The sequence below is a fragment of the Octopus sinensis genome, linkage group LG1 (genome assembly GCF_006345805.1).
Source record: "Octopus sinensis linkage group LG1, ASM634580v1, whole genome shotgun sequence".
Lineage (NCBI taxonomy): Eukaryota > Metazoa > Mollusca > Cephalopoda > Octopoda > Octopodidae > Octopus > Octopus sinensis.
The window spans coordinates 107,550,363-107,569,355 of NC_042997.1; the positions used below are offsets into that span (position 1 = coordinate 107,550,363).

General features: G+C 37.4%; 1 protein-coding gene across 1 annotated transcript in view; it reads left to right on the plus strand.

Moving 5' to 3' along the window:
- Positions 1 to 18,993, plus strand: part of LOC115213270 (calbindin-32) — a 172,871-nt gene that overhangs the window by 66,072 nt on the left and 87,806 nt on the right. The window contains exons 5-7 of the mRNA XM_029782204.2: positions 7,733 to 7,789; positions 12,197 to 12,280; positions 17,702 to 17,757. Of these exons, the coding sequence (XP_029638064.2) occupies positions 7,733 to 7,789; positions 12,197 to 12,280; positions 17,702 to 17,757 (197 nt within the window). The remainder of the gene's footprint in view (positions 1 to 7,732; positions 7,790 to 12,196; positions 12,281 to 17,701; positions 17,758 to 18,993) is intronic.

The following is an 18,993-nucleotide window of genomic DNA, read 5'->3' on the forward strand; positions in this document are numbered from 1 at the left end:
GACAATGTTCGATTACACGATCCGTCTGAAAATCATAGTCCCAGAGTGTCGTTACTTTTCCATCCTCCTGCAAACCTTTACTTGGTACATGCTTATACTAGTTCTCTGTTACTTCATATTGGTATTTACATCATAAGAGCCAACGAAGATACACACACATTTTATCGTGGCGGCGCTTGTATTCTTTTTGTGCAAGGCTCTCGCATCCACTTACCAAGTGGGTCACATTCTGCATTTCTGGGTGTCAGAAGTTTTATAGATGTTATTCTTCACTGAATTGGTAGCGAGAGCCTAATCTTGTGCAGCAATGATCAGGCTTTCAGTGGTACGCTTCAAATCACATCGCTCAAGCCGTGCCCACGATGCTGTATTATCCTTAACGTCTTGTGTATTCCTTTAAAACTGTCCATGCATTCTCATTTCAAGAAGGTCTTCCTTCCTCTTCTCCCCAGCTCTTTGGTTAAACTCTTCCTTGCCTATAATTTCATCTGCATTTACACCCATATCTTTCGCAGCATATTGCAGCAGGTCTTCATCACTATTTATCAAATACTCGGCAAGCGTTCTCCTTTCACTCTTTATACAATGGTCTATACTAATTAGTCCTCTGCAATCATTCTTTCTTTTCATATACAGTCTGTTTACGTTTGCTTTAGAGTGTAGCGCTCCACGCAGCGTCATCAACTTTCTCGTCCTTCTGTCCAGTGTTGATATTTCCTTCTTAGTTCATATGAGGATGGACGCACTATATCAGACCACCGCAACTGCTCAGATATTCATTACGGTAATCAAAGTTTTGGCATTCAGGTTGGATTTCAGCACCATCTTCGTTTTTGATACACCTCGCTGATTTTGATTTTCATTTATCTGTGTAGAATGTCATCCAGCTTCAAAATCCCTAAATATCTATACCCACTACCGTCGGGCTCACCTGTCGGGCTTACTCCTTATGGTAACCACAATCCTCTGCAAGCTGCTTTCTTCCTTTTTTTCATATTAAGCACTGAGCATTTAGCAATTCCAAATTCCATACCGATGCCCCTACCACACTTCTGGACTGTTTTGGTTAAGGACTCTATCTGTTTTTCAGATTTCCCAAACAATTTCAGGTCATCCATAAACAGAAGATGGTTCAATGATGGGCCTTTCGTCCCACATCGATAACCCATCTTAACTTTCTTTAATAATTATTATTATTATTTACTCTTTTACTCTTTTACTTGTTTCAGTCATTTGACTGTGGCCATGCTGGAGCACCGCGTTTAGTCGAGCAAATCGACCCCAGGACTTATTCTTTGTAAGCCTAGTACTTATTCTATCGGTCTCTTTTGCCGAACCGCTAAGTCACGGGGACGTAAACACACCACCATCGGTTGTCAAGCGATGTTGGGGGGACAAACACAGACACAAACATATACACACACATACATATATATATATATATACGACAGGCTTCCTTCAGTTTCCGTCTACCAAATCCACTCACAAGGCTTTGGTCGGCCCGAGGCAATAGTAGAAGACACTTGCCCAAGGTGCCACGCAGTGGGAATGAACCTGGAACTATGTGGTTGGTAAGCAAGCTACTTACCACACAGCCACTCCTGCGCCTATTATTGTTTTTTTTTTTTTTATAAGCCCTTCTGCTCGGCGCTAATCCCATTCCGTCCGAGGTTAATTAATTAAGTGACGTTGACATCCGCTTTCAATGGTTGCAATATTTTTTCTTGTTTGTTGACATTTGAAGGATTTATGGTTTTGCAATTTGTTCTTCAACGGAAGTCACATGACTGAAATAAAGAGACTTATAGCTAATCGATTTAACTGATTCTGCTAAATAAGTTGAGGATAATTGATCACTTGTGAAGATAGTCAAACCCCGACACTAACCCCAACTAACCTCACAATATAACGAAGTCTTGTTCAAGGACGGTGATAGTTTTTTTATATGATCGAAAACTTGTGACTATAATGTCCAGTGGCGTCACGATCAGCTGACAACACCAAAACAAGCGTCCATACATTGACTAAAGAAATTCTAGTGACCCCATGGTTAGTTTTAGTGACCTAGAAGTTGACTTTGCTGAGATTTAAACTAACAATGTAAAGCTATTCTTGTTATATGATACTAAGGAATCGATAAGATATTGCTTGCTTTATGTACACCCTAACCAAGAGACGAATCCAGCTCAGTTTATGTTCCAGCCACCTTCACTCACATCGTAGGGGACTGAGTCGATGAGCGATAACTTTCTGCTGACTCCTGACAAAAATTACATATCACACATCACAGCGTTAAATCCCCGACTCAGACGACATACAACAAATGACCCCAATATCTGTCCTGTTTTAATCCACATCTCATTAGGTTGCTGTTTTTTATTGGAACGTTCGGCAAGTATTTACTTTTTAAAGTGTGGATATTTTCTGGTTCTGGCGTGCTTTTGTTATGGCCGTCACAACAATTCCTCCTTTATTTAGCTTTGTGGACGATTTTAACGACAAAGTAATATTTAATGGAAAGGTAGTATCTTGAAGATATTTTTGGTCAGCTACTGATGATAAGAATGACATCTACACTATTATGGCACATTCGACACTTTCTATTACAGCAGAGAAGTTAAGACGCATCCTGGTCTCTCTTCTTGATCAGCTAGTTAGTAGCTATCTGTTCTTGGATAGCAAAGGTGTAACTATTTAGGCGATGTGTGATGTATTTATCCTAGGCCCAGAAGTAGCTACTATTCCTATCAATGTTGTTGGTAATCTCTAACTTAACGGATATCTATCCATGCATAACTTTCTGTTGGCTCGATTTTGCCTCCAAATCTCTATTTAAGTAGGTTAAACCAACTACTCTTGGTTCTTATGAAAACCTGTATACTCAGAGTACTTGTTCAGGAGTACTTTGTCTAATCTCATGGAGTCATTCTTTCCGCTATTAAGTATATACGTGATGTACTGACTTCTCCCTTAACTATATATATATAAATACATACATACATACATATATATATATATATATATATATATAATATATATATATATATATATATATATATATATATATATATATATATATATATATATATATATTATATATATATATATATATATTTATTTTATAGAAGGAGCTTCTACAGGACTAGAACTGTTTCATTCAAAAGAAATCATCAGGAAGAGCTTCCTGATGATTTCTTCCTGATGATTTCTTTTGAATGAAACAGTTCTAGTCCTGTAGAAGCTCCTTCTATAAAATAAATTGATTTACTCTGCTATGTATTGAGTACCTTATTTACTGTGGTTAACCCCGACTCAACCCGGGACATACGTGTTGATTTTTGCGGGCTGCGGTTGAACATTTCCTGCACTGGTGCCTCGTTCTCCGCTGATCGGGGTGTGAGTGGGGCGGCCATTTCTTCTCGCATCGCTCACAGAGCCCGTGGTCATTAGCTTTGCAGGACAACTCTTTATTGTCTCCGGACGTTTGTTTTGTGTTGCATGCTTACCTTTCCATGCACACCACCTGCTACTATCTTAGCTCGCTCCTGAACATTCAAGCGAATGGCCATCGGGAAAATAAGAAATAAGAAAATAAAAATCCCCATCAGTGTTGATTTTTCAAAAAAATGTTTTCGTCATGACTTCCGTGATACTAAAAATTCTATAAGCAATTTCTAATGCCTACTTACTTTCCACCCACCCAGTATATATATATTCACACTCACATATGCATAGATGTATATAAATATCTCTCTATATAGATATATATATATACGGGGGCGTAATACACATATTCACACACACACACACACATGGTATTGTTAAAATGCTTTTTGATGCTGCTGCATTGCATGACAAGCTGTATTTTTGTCTGTGTTAATTCATCTGGATTAATTATGATGATGTTAATTCAAATGGATTAATTATGCTGATGTATTATCGTCTGTCTGTAATGAGATAGAGAGATAGAGAGCGAGGAGATTAACACAGATCAGCTGCTGATGCAAACAACAGAAGCTCGTTATTTGGTTTTGTTTGGATGTGACGATGTTTGCTGAGCAAATAAATCGCAGTTTGTGTTGTTTATCGACACCCAATAATCGCCATCAATTTTAAAAGCGAAATTGGTGACATATTCCAGAAGATATTTTCGATATTTGCTGTGTTTTTTGTTTTTACTTTTTAATCAGAAGGGAAGGCAGTATTCTTGACCTTTCACGGGTCCTCTGGGTTTGATCCGAATGCTTGCCACGGAATATGCTCCTCTAAAGGAACCCAAAGTGTCACAAAGTAATGTTAAACTAGGCTGCAAATTAAGTCAACCATTTAAGTAAGCCATGGCAGGATTTGAGCTCGGAACGAAGAGATGTGGAGCAAATATCGTCGTTTTTGTTTTTTACAGTTGCACCAATCCATTGCCCTAATCGGCAGAATTTGAACTTAAAGAGCCGAGTATTAAAATATGTAACACGAGACATTATCCGACAAATAAAATTCGATGCTCATTTATATAAAAGTACTTAATTTTGCTGGGTTTTTTTTCCATTTGATTTGGTCTCAAATGACTGTTTAGTATCGCAACAATCTATAAAAGTCGCATAAGTATATAATAAAGTGATTTCTTTATTTGGAAAACAATTCCAAGAAGTTTTCGTTATTTCTAGTCGAAACAGAAACGCGTTTTCTGAAAACATGAATAGTGAAAAAACCCCCAAAAAACCCAGACATCGGAGGGGTGATGCATACCCTGCGCTCACACAAGGATAAAATATAATTTCATCTGATAAATATATTCTCAGACGAATTCATATTTCAACAAAATGGCACCAAGAGTTAAAGCCCTGCTTATCAGTTATGCATATATAAATAAATAAAAAAAAAAAACATTTTGATTTACCCGTCTGCCAGTTTTGAAGATAATTAAACCAAAATAATGGGATCTTTTCCGTTTGAACAGCAGATCGAGAAATTCATTTTTTGTAACTAAACACTTTCAAACTTCGGACACTGGTAGAATGTGTCATATAAAACATCTTTTACTCTTAGCGTTTTTGAGAAAAGTTTATATTTACGAAGTTATTTCGTGTTAAAGTTGTCGTGTTTCGGTAACTGATTATAATTGATGGCGAGTTCAGAAGAACAAAAACAGTAGTAGTAGTAGTAGTAGTAGTAGTAGTAGCAGCAGCAGCAGCAGCAGCAGTAGTAGTAGTAGTATTAGTAGCAGTAGCAGCAGTAGTAGTAGTAGTAGTGGTAGTAGTAGTAGTAGTAGTAGTAGTAATCGTTGTCGTCGTAGTGGTAGTTGTGGAGGGGGTAGGAGGAGAAGCAGATACAACAGTAGTAGGGGAGAAGGGAAAGAGGGTAAGAGGAAAAGGAAGAGCGACGGAGAAAGGGGCCAGTAGATTTTGAGAGAGTAGGGAGACAGGTTGCAGCAGTTGTCTTTGTAGGTTGTATTAAAACTGTTTCCATGAATCGAATGATCCCTTCTGGAGGTCGCAGTTATTTGTGTTGATGGCAGCTACACCATCCAAGGTGAATGAGCAATATTTGTGGCTGGAAGTTTAGTAACAGTTGAAAAGTAAAGTGTATTGTCCTCCTGGAGAAGAGCCCCCCCCCCGCTCCCGAGGTAACTGAATCTAATAAAACTGGAGTCATTCATAGATGAAGAAATCTGACAATAAATTCCTGAGAGAGAGGCATCGTCTACTTTAACATGAGACATCTTATGGCGGACTTTTACTGGTCTAATAATGAGCAACGGACATTGGAAACAACCTCCATCCAGAATATAACAACATAGTCACCTAACACAGTGTCGCTGTATAAGGAAACACCTTCAATAATAAATATATATTTTTTAATTATAAGCCACAGACTACTCAGTCCATTACACACTTTCTATTGGATCTCAGCTTATAACGATCTTCCAGGGCGACCATACGCCTGGAACCTAATTAAACCCACATTTCAAATGTTAGAATTTCTCTTCGATACTACAAAATATTTCAATCATAACCAGTTGCTGGCACTCTACAAGTGTCACTCACATAATATGAGTAAGGCTCATAGTTTTGAAACGGAGTTGCTACTCCTTATTTAAGCAATTTAAAGCGCATCAACTAAAAATGCCATTAGTTCACCAGCCAATCTTCACTCGCCAACAAACATTAACCTACAGATGCACTGTGCTGTACATCTTCTTCCGCTACCATAACGACTTCTATACACACCTGAACTGCTAAACTGTGCCCCAGCTCTGATCGAAATCTGACTGATGACACCAAAATCACATTTAGATTCAACTAGAACCACTCCAGAGAAATCTGAACCAGGGCATGTTAGACAAGGAAGTGAGTCGGCAAAACAATTAGAATGACGAGCAAAATGCATTAAAGATTTTAGTTTCAACATTTGACATTCTAAGTTCAAATCGTCCCGGGTTCAACTTTGTTCTCTTTTATATGCTGGAGGGATTCAAAGCCTTAAACGTCTCTTCACGCCATGCTTTGTATGTTGTGGAACGGAATAATTTTCTTTTTTATCGTAAATATTTCTATTTTCAGTACCTAGTATTAATGAAAGCATTTATTCAGTTCATCTCCCTAATTTAACTGGTTTATGTCATTATTGATCTCATAAAAAAATTTGATTGATTTTTTTCCCCTATTAATTTCGTTTGCTAATTTCATTCTCATTCAAATCTCAGTGTGACATTTACATTAAATAAAACTGTTCTCCGTTGATTATTGAATTATTTATCAGTGTTTCTAGCCATTAGTACTTCATTACTTTAGCTTATCACAACGACTAATGAACAATCAGGAAATATATCTCAAGTGTTTACATTCTTCAGCACCCAATCCCTCCTCACTCACTCCCCACCCCACTTCTCCAATGTCTGATTAATGTCTTCCAACGGTTTTATAAGCGTTTCTCTTGCTTTTCATTATCAGTTATTTGCTGATATGAAAAAAACTAATGTTGTTAGAAAACGAATTAGTTTTATAGGTAGCGAATTAGTTGAGTCTTTGGAGTATTGGCGAGAATACCTTGTGATATTTGTTACGGTTTTCCTTGCACTAAGTTCAAATCCCATCGAAGTCATTGTCCTTTTGGGGTCAATACCAATTAACTACTGAGGCCGATTTCTTCTTCTTCTTCTTCTTCTCTCACGCTGTGTGCGTGTATGTGTGGTGTGTGTATATATATATATATATATATATAATGATAATATAAATAATATATAAATATATGCATATATACATACATTAGGCCTTGAAGGACTCGAGTCGTGAGAGGCTATTCATAACGTTCCTTTCTTTAGAAATCGTTGGGTGTGTTGAACGAGGCGGAGGTGCGGAAGCCAGTAATCTGTTCTCATAGTAAAATCGTTGACAATGGAATTGATGTCATTCAAAGATGGTACCAGGTGCAGCACAGTATGCAGCAGATACAAAGAAAGAAGAATTAGTTTCTGTAAACAAACCATTTTTAATGAGGCGAACATTTTGTGTTTTGCAAATAATCATCTCAGCGTGTGTCCCCTCTCACAGTCTGACAGCGGCAGCAGGTATCTTGAAGTGGTTGCCAGCTTGTTTAATATTGATAGCATCGTTACTATAGCTATCAGATGTTCAGTCACAATGAACTAGCTTTATGTAAATTGATTATTTATAAATGAGAAAAACAATTTGTCTTGTCACTAAAATATTTACTTTCTTATCTTTTTTCCTAGACATGGAAGGCATTTGATTGTGACCATAGCGGTTATATAGAGGCTGATGAACTGAAGGTAAGAAATGGTGCCACACAACTTGAATTCGTAGCTAAGTGTAGGTTAGAATACTGGAAAACTATTAGTTTTGTTGTACTGGCTGTTATTTCATCTTAGTCAAAACAATTAGTTTTCATACATTTTTGCGTAGTCTTGAATGCAGATGATTACATCAATGTCGATAAATACCCATATATCTTGTTTAGAAGTATGTTTTTTTTTTTTATATTTCATTTTAGAAATATGTAATGTATCATAAACAAGACGTTGCTAATGGAATATAGATGGCATTTTGAAGAATTACATGAGGCAGAAATCGTTCTGGAGATGATATATTCATTGAAATATAAAGCTAAAATGATTCATAAAAAAATTTAAACCATACTTTTATTTTGAGAGATCAGATATGCCGGGAGAAATATTCAAGTATTGTAAAGAACCGACATCAGAGTAAAGAGACATTTATAAACTGCATTCAACAAACTTCTAATTTGCTTCCTTTTCTAACAGAAAACACCGTAATTTGATGTAAGCGCTGACTCTGCGAAACGGTTTTGATTTTCGCTTGTGGCTTTCTTACTTCGCAAACATTGCTATGATCTCTGAGGACACCATGTGCGTCACAACTGTCATCTCTCTTTCTCTCTCTCTCTTCTTTCCTCTCTCCTTTATTAAAACAATTTGTTTTAAGGAGTTGTAAAGCCACGTTGTATTTCAATCGTTCTCTCTCTATCTCCGTATGTTCTAATGAACACTTTAAGGCGGTGAAGTGATAGAATAGTTAGAATATCGTATAAAATACCTTGCAGCATCTCTTCTTCTTCTTCTTCTTCTTCTTCTTCTTCTTCTTCTTCTTCTCGGCACTTCGACTTCAAATACCACCGAGGTTATTTTCGTCTTTCATCTTTTCAGGATTACTAAATAAATTTCAAGTACTAAAGTTGGGCCCTCTTTCTTAATTGTAACTCAAAAACCCGGCAGCGTCCCATTGTCACATTGATTCGGTTTACTCAGCCACTTACATATTAATTTCTCAGTTAAGAATTTAGAAGGTCGAGCAACCGAATGCTCGTCGTCGAAACTGACAGAGAACTCCGCAACCATGCACTCTTGATTCTTGCATTTTAAATTTTCCCTTATAAAATGTTTTAAACTTATATTTGTAAGGGCATCGATACTCAATTTGCTGGGATGCCAACAGGCTGAGGGCTGATGAAAATAAAAATTGTTTACTACACTGGTGTAATACAAAAAAGATAGCCGAGGTACTTCCATTGTTGTTCTCGGGGTTCGCAACAGGACTACTAAAAATGTTCACTTCTTCAATCTTATGATTTGTTACAAATTTTCTGCACACTTCCTGCAGAGATCGATACAAAAGATTTGTATCGAAATACCTATTTCTTTACTACCTACAAGGGGCTAAACACATAGGAGGCAAACAAGGACAGACAGACGGATTAAGTCGAATATATCGACCCCAGTGCGTAACTGGTACTTAATTTATCGACCCCGAAAGGATGAAAGGCAAAGTCGACCTCGGCGGAATTTGAATTCAGAACGTAGCGGCAGACGAAATACCACTAAGCATTTCGCCCGGCGTGCTAAAGTTTCTGCTAACTCACCGCCTTAAAGATGCAAAAATATTAGAAAAGATAGAGTAACATCTGTGCAAAATAAAGTTTGCTCTTCAAATCTCAAACAGTGTAGTTAAATATGGTCGTCCGTTGCAATATTCTTTCATTGATTGTTTTCCCCACCTTTAATTCCTTGCAGCTGTGTATCGATTTCTTGATAATTTTTATATTCCCCATAATGCATGGTTACACTTCAAATAAAATAAAATAAAATATAATAAAATAATATTTTTGTATCGATAAAACATGGAAAGGACAACAATTGTTGGATAAGCTGTGAGAACTTATTGACCCCGAAATATTGATTCTGACCATAAAATGGGGTACATTTATGGGTGGTTCTTTGCTTGCAAGGTTTTGGTCAATAAATAAGTAGATATCGTATATATTCAAAAATTAAGTCGACAAGTGGTGGTTGTGGTGGGGGAGACACAAGGGAGAAATTGCAGTTGGATGACTTAACGTAGGGGTTAGGGCAGGGTCTGAGAGTAAACATAATATGGGTGTCGAGGGGAAGAGGTGGGCGAGGATATATAACCAGAAGTGTCCGAGCAGAGATAGCATGGCTTATGCCAGCTCTGAGGAGAAGGGGTCACTCAGCGACTTCATCCTGGTTAATCAGTCAATTGTCTTCCTATGGAGGCGATCAAGGATATCTATGTGTAGTAGTAGTAGTAGTAGTAGTAGTAGTAGTAGTAGTAGTAGTAGTAGCAGCAGCAGCAGCAACAACAGCAGTAGTAGAAACTGTTTCAAATTAGAGAGCAATATTCCATTGTAGGTTAACTTAGAAAATTAGTTGTTGATGGGGGCTGGAGTATTTTTTTTTAGCTTGATTAGGAAGGTCGGCTATGTTGAGGAGGCACATGGTCTCCAGGAGAGATCCTTAATAGTGGTGAAATCTAGCATTTGTAGCGACCTTAACGGTTCTAGTTGTGTGCTCGTCACGCTTAGTGATAAGGTTTGTTATCCATTTCTTGATATATGTAATGTTTGTGTCTTTGTACAAGTGAAAGAGATAATATCGGCACGGCACCATTGGGGTGGGGGTCTCTGATCACAGAATCAGTGCGGTTTGGCGTGACGTGTGTCTATATTGCAAGTGGGTGACCCTAAGGAGCGAAATCCTGGGAAGGAATAAAATGTAATATTATGTGTGGAAGAGTGAGAATTGATGTTGAGGATGGTTATGACAAGAAAGTCATTGATGGCGGCGAGAGAAAGAGAATGGAATAATAAACCGAAGATTAAGACACACCAGAGTTGATATTACGTGTATTAGAAAGAGTTCTATTTGCAGCGGCCTGGATAATCTGATCAAATATTGTCTATTTAGGAATGAAGCCCATAGGTTTTGCTCGAAGATTCACAGGCAAGACACGGTCGATCGCTTTGCTAATAACGAGCATAACAATATTGTTTTCATAAAATTTCTCACTGCGAGGGCCCTCTACTGTATAATATTGGAGGATTTCTAATAGATGTGGTTTTAAGAAAGCCTTACTGGTGGCCATTGAAGAAGGAAGGAGATTCAAGATCTAGAAGATTGTAAGTTATGTTCATCTACATCACCTATGAGATATTTGAGATAAGTGAGATACGACAATGGCTGCCCTTTTTGAAGAGATCTTTTCTTTTGAGGACTGGGACATGTGACGCTTTTCCATAGGTTGAGATATATTGCTTGCAAGGATAGAGATAGAAAGAGAGAGAGAGGCGGGGAATTGATTAGGACGGAGGTTATCTTTGAGACGCAACTGGGGACAGAGAAAGAGAACCACCTGCGCAGTTCCAGGTGATGAGCTTTTCGGGGTAAAAAAGGATAGTTTTGATGAAAGTTTACATAGTGTGTGAAGTGTAGAGTTGGATGCCAAACGGACAACGAATATGGAGGCTTTCTTCTAAAGCCACGAGAGTTTAGAAGTAGAGAGCAGTTTTAGAGCTTTCCTCATTGCATTACTCTTGAAAGGGATGTAAAGCGTTCGATTGAAGCCTTACCCACTTGAAAGTAGAAAGAGACTCATCTCAACTGTTTCTTTCTGATTTACCATGCCCATCACAAACAAGACAATATAAAAGTGAAACAGTGTGTTAGTGAATGGGCAATTACAGAAGATTGTAGATTTTTGCAGCAAATGAAGAGATGTCCATAACAGAGTCTGGACTTTTCATACCTAGTTTCTTTAATTTTAAGTTGTGGTTTTATTCTTATTTATGTAAACGAGTCTGCGGAGAGTGGTGATGGGCAGAGATCGAGATGTTTACAAGACTTTCTACACTGGTGAGAATAATGCGGCCAAAACCCAGTTTGATTATCAGCGGGGAAAAAGTTTGCTTTTGACTGGGATGGGACTCGAATCTCAATACTTAGAACATAGCAAACGCAACTAAAGACGACCTACAGCCAAGAGCTTGAGTTAAACTGAGCAGCGTGTTGTGTGTCTGCCGCACGAAGATGTAGTCTTGTGCTACTTGTTTATATTTTCATAAATAGTTAATGGTTCTTTATGAATGACACCATTCATTACCAATGGAAAAATACTGTGTATATGCATCTCGGCCAGAAGGCTTAGAGGCATCGTCTTTTCATATCTTGACTCTTTAAAACATCTGATGGAATAATGTTGCAAATCTATAAATAATGATAATTATATTTCTATACAAAAGCTAATTAATTCCATTATTGTTCATTATTGTTATTGTCGTTATCATTACGAAAGAACATTAATAAACGTCACCCAATGCTATTGTTTCATTTTCAACAACTGTTTATACTTATTGATTGCTTCAGAAATTTCTGCGTCACCTGCTGCAACAAGGCAACAGTGAAAACGTTGTTACCGAAGACGAACTGATCACTTACGCTGATACAATTGTAAGCTTTTCATTTTCTTATGACCCACTTCACCTTTCAATAAACCTTTCCTCACTGTTCTATCTCATGTTAACTTGGCCTCTCATCTTACAAAACCTTTCTGTTTAATGTGTCGTTTCTTCTATAGAAATCTCATTTTATTTCAGGGTCAGCCAAGATTAAACGAAAAAACGTCTATTTATATCGTATTCTGCTTTTATTCTGTGGCTGTCGTAACGAGAAAAGTTTTTTTCTTATTAAGAAAAATGAAAGAGGTAGATTAGAAAGTGAATTCTGTGGTCGGATTTCAAGTCTTGGTTAAATCAATTTCATTTCCACAGTTGATACAACTGAGAAAAGCATGAATTCTAAATTCCTGCTGTTTTAAAATAGAGAATATTTGAGACTAGCAGTATCGCCCGGCGTTGCTCGGGTTTGTTTCGACCCTTTAGAATTGGAATTTTTGAAAAGTAAAAATTTTGCATTATGTAGCTTGTTATTCTCTTTAAGTGAACATTTTTCTGTTTGAAATACACCGAAAAATGGCGACACAGCAGTAAAAAAAATCGTAAAAAATAGGGATTTTCATAGAAAAAAAGCACCTTTTTGATGTAAATAATTTTTGGTGTTAATATGGTCCGATTTGAATTTTTTCTTCTTCGGAAGTAAGAGCAAGCCTTCTATCATACTCTCAGGGTCTCGGAGGAGATAGTGTTAGTTGAAAGCTACCAAACCTGCCATATACAGACAACTTCAGCTTTATATATAGAGAGATTTGCCTGAAGAAACCAGCATTGAACTAGTTTTTTTTTTGTTTTTGACGTGAGCGCTCGTCGAGCAATTTATCAGATTCTGGTTAGCTTAGACCACGATGCAGTTTCCACTTTCGGTTGCAAGCATGTGACTTAGTTTACATCCTTAATTTTTTTGAAATAGCGTGAAACCCGCAACACAACATTTTCTTTCTTTTACAATCATAGCTCTTTATGTCTGATCAGAAGTAAGAAATGCCCTGGGTAGATTTTTAATGAAACATCAAGAAAAGTTTCCTCCGATTAGGGAGTGGCGAAGCCAGTTGAATCGTACTCTGCCGCAAAATCAACAATTCTCTTCACATTCCTAAAAAACTGTCTTTTTTATTATTCATACTTTACTATCAACGGTATAATTCAGCTAGACGTAAATTATTACCATGGCGTTAGTTTTTTTTTTTTTAAATCCTTCCATTTCAGTACTGGTCTCCATTTCAGTATTTGCCAGTACAAACATAGAACTTAATTTACCATGAGGAACGACGTGCACAGTCGGCCAGGTCGTAATTTGATCTCAGAACACAAAGCGTTAAAGTGGTTGATATTTAGTGGAGAGCTCTGCCATTTCGTAACATTGTGATTCTTCTTCTTCATTGAATTCATCCTGAATAATATTCCTCGTGGATAATATTCTGACGAGGGTGCAACTCCTTTCACTAATCCTTTGGCCTTTGAGGTCCGCAATCCTTTAGCACTTGAACGTCCGCAAGGCAGCATCTCTATGCTAGTGGTCAACATAGAGATGCTGTCACTACTCAGTATATTGTTGGTTCCTGCATGGGACTGCATTATTAAATCCTTTTGACTCCAGCATAGGGTCTGGATTGACCAGCTGTAGTCAAATAGTGTCTGCTGCTTCGCAGGGGAAATTTGGAAGTGCAAAAGCTATGGAACCACACCGAAACAGAAAAGAAGTAGATTGGATTGCGAATATTAAGGGCTACAGGATTACTTAAAGGAATTGCGCCCTCGTCAGAAGAATATCATCCACGATGAATTCAATGAAGACGAAAGGGCAGAGCTCTCAATTGAATGTTATATATTTCAGCGCTGTTTGTTCTGAGATCAAATTACGACCGGGCCGACTTTGCAAGTCGTTCCTCTTGGGTTAATAAATTAAGTTTTATGTTTGTACTGGCATCACTTCAATCCTCTCAGCCACCTTACTATAAGTCCGCAGCTTCGTACCAGTGTAAGAGATCTTTATTGTTGTTGGTCGTCCGATGTTTTTATATCATTAAGTTATAGTGTTAGAACCATTGGCAGGAAAATTCAGAAAATTTATTTTCAATTCTACTGTTTATTTTTGTTACACCCCAACTAATCTAAATGGTCGAACCATGTTCACGTGGGCGTTAATGCTTTTATGGCGAATCAACCGGTTTCTCATAGCTAGCCATGCCTTTTAGTTGCTCAAGTGGAATATCTGAGCGAGATGGCTCAAAACTCGGCAGGAGTATCGCTACACTGCTTATTGAAGTATGGTGTTTGGGCGAACGAAGAGAATAAAGATACTGCAATGCTGATAGAGATCTTTTGGTGATAGGGCCTGAGTATGTACTGCAGTTTGAAAAGTGAAAGAGTCTCGTGCAATGCACCATGCAATTCTTCACATTTTGGAATTGATATTCGCAGGTTACCACAAGCATTGCCAATGTCACTGACTAAGACACATAACTTTTGTTCAATGATTCATTTAATCGAAGCAGGTTCTAGGCATTGGTACAGTTTACCAATTTTGGTAAAGGCAGCATTAACAATTATTTCTTTGACTCATACTGTTGACTTCTTCTAAACTACCGACATCAGACATAAGCGCATTCTACGAGAGATTTTGAAGCCAGCAGAATGCAGAATTCACTGTCACTGTCGTTCCTTCGATATTATAAAATGATTATCAAATGAGTGGGGAAAATCGCCAGATTAATAAATGAATGGAAGTTGATGTTAAGTGTTTAGCTTTCCTCTCTTTCAGACTTGACTTCCTTTCTCTGTGAGATTTTATTAAGATAATATTATATATGTGTGTTCGTGTGTGTGTGGCTGTTTATGGCTTTTGTCAAGCTTCTCTTGATGATGGGAGCTGTCAGATCTCACCTCCCATATCATCAAGGTTTTTGAGAGGGTGGTGAGATCACGAATAACCCACTTTCTTAGACGGAGTAAAGTCAAGTCCAGCCAAAGTCATTAGTGGTGTTCCACAAGGCACTGTGTTGGGCCCACTTCTTTTCATCATCTACATTGCTGACATTACTGACATCACCAAGCAGAGCAATGATTCCAAGCTCCAGAAGGTCATCAATGAAGTGGGTGACTGGGCATGCCTTCAGTCAGATCTATTGGCTGTCATCCAATGAGCAGAAAAGACCAAAATGTTGCTGAATGAGAACAAATTTGAGTTAATCTACTTCGGAAAAGAGGATACCCTGAAACTCCCATACTCCCTTTTTTCAGGTGAAACTGTCATGGCATTCAATAAAATCAGAGACTTAGGAGTAATTGTGGATTACGTAAGACCTGGATTGCTCATATAAACATCAAATTTGACATGGCCCACAGAATGTGTTCCTGGATTCTCAGAGCGTCCTGCATAACCTTCTCCAGCTGTTGCAGACACGACGGTGGAGTGTAACGACTTCTAACATGTCACTCCAAGATGCACCACAGATGTTCAATAATATTAAGACCTGGAGATTGAGGGCAGGGGGCACTCCATATGTTGTAGCCCACTACCATGCTCTTCATACCTATTCTTAACCACATGAGAAGTGTGTGTTGGAGCATTGTCATCTTGGAAGCTGCACTCACCATCAGGGAGCAATGTCTGGACCATGGGAAAGACTTGATTTCCCAAAATATTCAGATAATCATTGTTGTTGATCCTACCAGGGCAACGATTGGATCAAGAGAATTCCAAGAAATGGCAGCCCAAACCATCACAGATCCTCCTCCGTGCTTCACTGTAGGAAGAAAGCAGTCAGGATTAAAAGCTGTTCCGGGCTGCCTCCATTCATAAACTCGCCCTGCAGCGGGGAAAAGAGAGAAACTGGACTCGTCGGAGAATAGTACCAGCCCTTGTGATCTCTACACCAGCTCAGCCATTTCTGAATGTTTAGATGAGAAAGGGGAGGTTTCCTGATGGCGGCTCTTCCATGATATCCGGCTTTATTGAGCTCACGGCGAACAGTTTTGGTCGAAACTTGGCTGATCAGATGTTGATTCAACTCTGTAGTCACTTTAGAGGCAGTTGTCCGGTGATTTTTCATCACAGTGCCATTCAACGCTCGTCGGTCTCTTTCCGTAAGCTTCGAAGTCATGCCGGACTTACTCCTCCTGCTGGAAGTTTTGCCCTACTTCTTAAATTCAGTCATAGCCCTTGACAAACACAGAGACACACAAATATATACATATATGTCTACACCACCTGTCTTTGTCTTTTGTTTTTTTTGCGAATTCTCCCTATATATATATATATATATATACGACGGGCTTCTTCCAGTTTCTATCTACCAAATCCACTCACAAGGCTTTGGTCGATCCGAGGCTATAGTAGAAGACACTTGCCCAAAGTGCCAAGCAGTGGGACTGAACATGGAACCATACGGTTGGGAAGCAAGCTTCTTACTACACAGCCACTCCTGCGCCTATATATATGTAACAACCAGTACTTAACACAACAAAGCTTATACAAAGCTTTACATTTTACTTTTGACAATCTTTTTCTAAAATAGTGAAACCCGTCAAGTGAATAAGCATCTTTAAAATTGCATTTTCAAACCTTCTTTCATATATATTTCCCCTCGTGCGGTATCTTACAACTTTACTTTGTTATATACATTTACATACATACACACACACACACACACACACACACACACACACACACACACACACACACACACACACACACACACACACAACACACACACACACACAACACACACACACACATACATATATATATATATATATATATATATATATATATATATATATATATATATATATAAATTAGAAAAAAACCACCTTTTATCAATTCAAAATGAACAATTAATTTACACCATCTAGAAAATTACATATAATAGAAATATTAAAAATAAAATAACAATTATATACCGATGATTAAGTAAATTGCAACATAATAATAATACCGAATATATTTGGTATATTATTATTTTATTATTATTATTTTGCAATTTACTTAATCATCGGTATATTATTCTTATTTTTAATGTTTCTATTATATGTAATTTTCTAGATGGTGTAATTTAATTGTTCATTTTGAATAGATAAAAAGTGTTTTTTTTTTCTAATTTTTATATATATATTATATTTTGTGAAATTTGATATAGTATTTCTAAATTGAATTTTCCCCTGTAAGTTAGGAATAATATTCCCTCAAATAATTATTATATATATATATATATATTATATATATATATATATATATATAATATATATATATATTATTATTATTATTATTATTATTATTTTTATTTTATTTTATCTAGTTTCAGCTCACGAGCTGTGGCCATGCTGGGGCACCGCCATTTATATATATATATATATCGTTGAGATCTTTTAACAAAAGCACGAATCCTTTTCAAATAAATATTTTTTTTTTCCACAGCTCAAACTCTTTGACCGAAATAACGATGGGAAACTGCAGCTTAGCGAAATGTCGAAGTAAGTAACTCCACATTCTGCTCCTGTCACTGGTTGTATCTGTTATGTCTGTGTGTATATCAACTCATATACATAGATTCATACACACACACACACATCTATATGAACATATCTTTGTTTCTATTCGTAATTATTGTTGCTGAGTTGGAAATAGATTCAGTGAACGGAACCTGACCCGTGGCTTCCATTCTCGAACTCATTTATATTTCTTTAGTCTACACAGTAAATGTCTCTAGTATCTTAGAAAGCCATCTCTGTCTTAGCCTCCAGCTTAGCAGCATTTTATCCGTCGTAACGTACTGTCAAGATTGACTTTGTCTTGCAACCTTTCGGGGTCGATGAAGAAAGTACCAGCTAAGGGTCGATGTAATCGACTACCCCATTCGCCCAAATTTTCAGGCCTTGTGCCTAAAGTAGAAATGATAATTTTTATTCATCTTAAATCATCTTATATGGTTACTGGCCAACAATAATGCCATTGGTTATAGCGTTTTAATGGGGGAATCACATCAATTTTGACTTCGAGACTGACAAGGGAGTGTCTTTAAACAAATATAACAAAATGTAGAACAACTATCACAAGTCACTTCAGTTTTTAAAAAATATTTTTCATTTCTTCTTCTTCTTCTTCTTCTTCTTCTTCTTCTTCTTCTTCTCTTCTTCTTCTTCTTCTTCTTCTTCTTCTTCTTATTATTATTATTATTATTATTATTTTATTATTATTATTATTATTATTAAAGTGTTTGCCCATCAAACACTTTTGTATAAACTCTCTCTTATTTCTAGTATGTTCTCTGAGGTGCTTCATTTAATTTAACAGGCACACATTTCCATGAGGGAACATAACCCTTAATATATCGGTAACCTCCTTTTGAACTATTGACTTTCTTTCCCAGAATAATGCACCAAACCAAATAGAACATCTTTCTTATACTGAGACAGGACCGCAGGCCCATGATTAATATTCGGTGTGGAACCGTGTGTCATGAGATTCTGAGGACTCCAAACATTTTTGTAGATACACACACACACACATACACACTCACAGATGCATGCACACTCACACACACGCGTGCGTGTGTGCGTGTGTGTTGGTCTGTAAAGTGAGGCTGTGATAGAAGGCATCTTCTACAGGTGTCATGCACCGAAATCCAGCATCGATCCACGATGTTGTGAAATGAATTTCTTAACCTCACAGCCGTGTTTCTAGCCACACCGAGGCACTATACGCTCTAT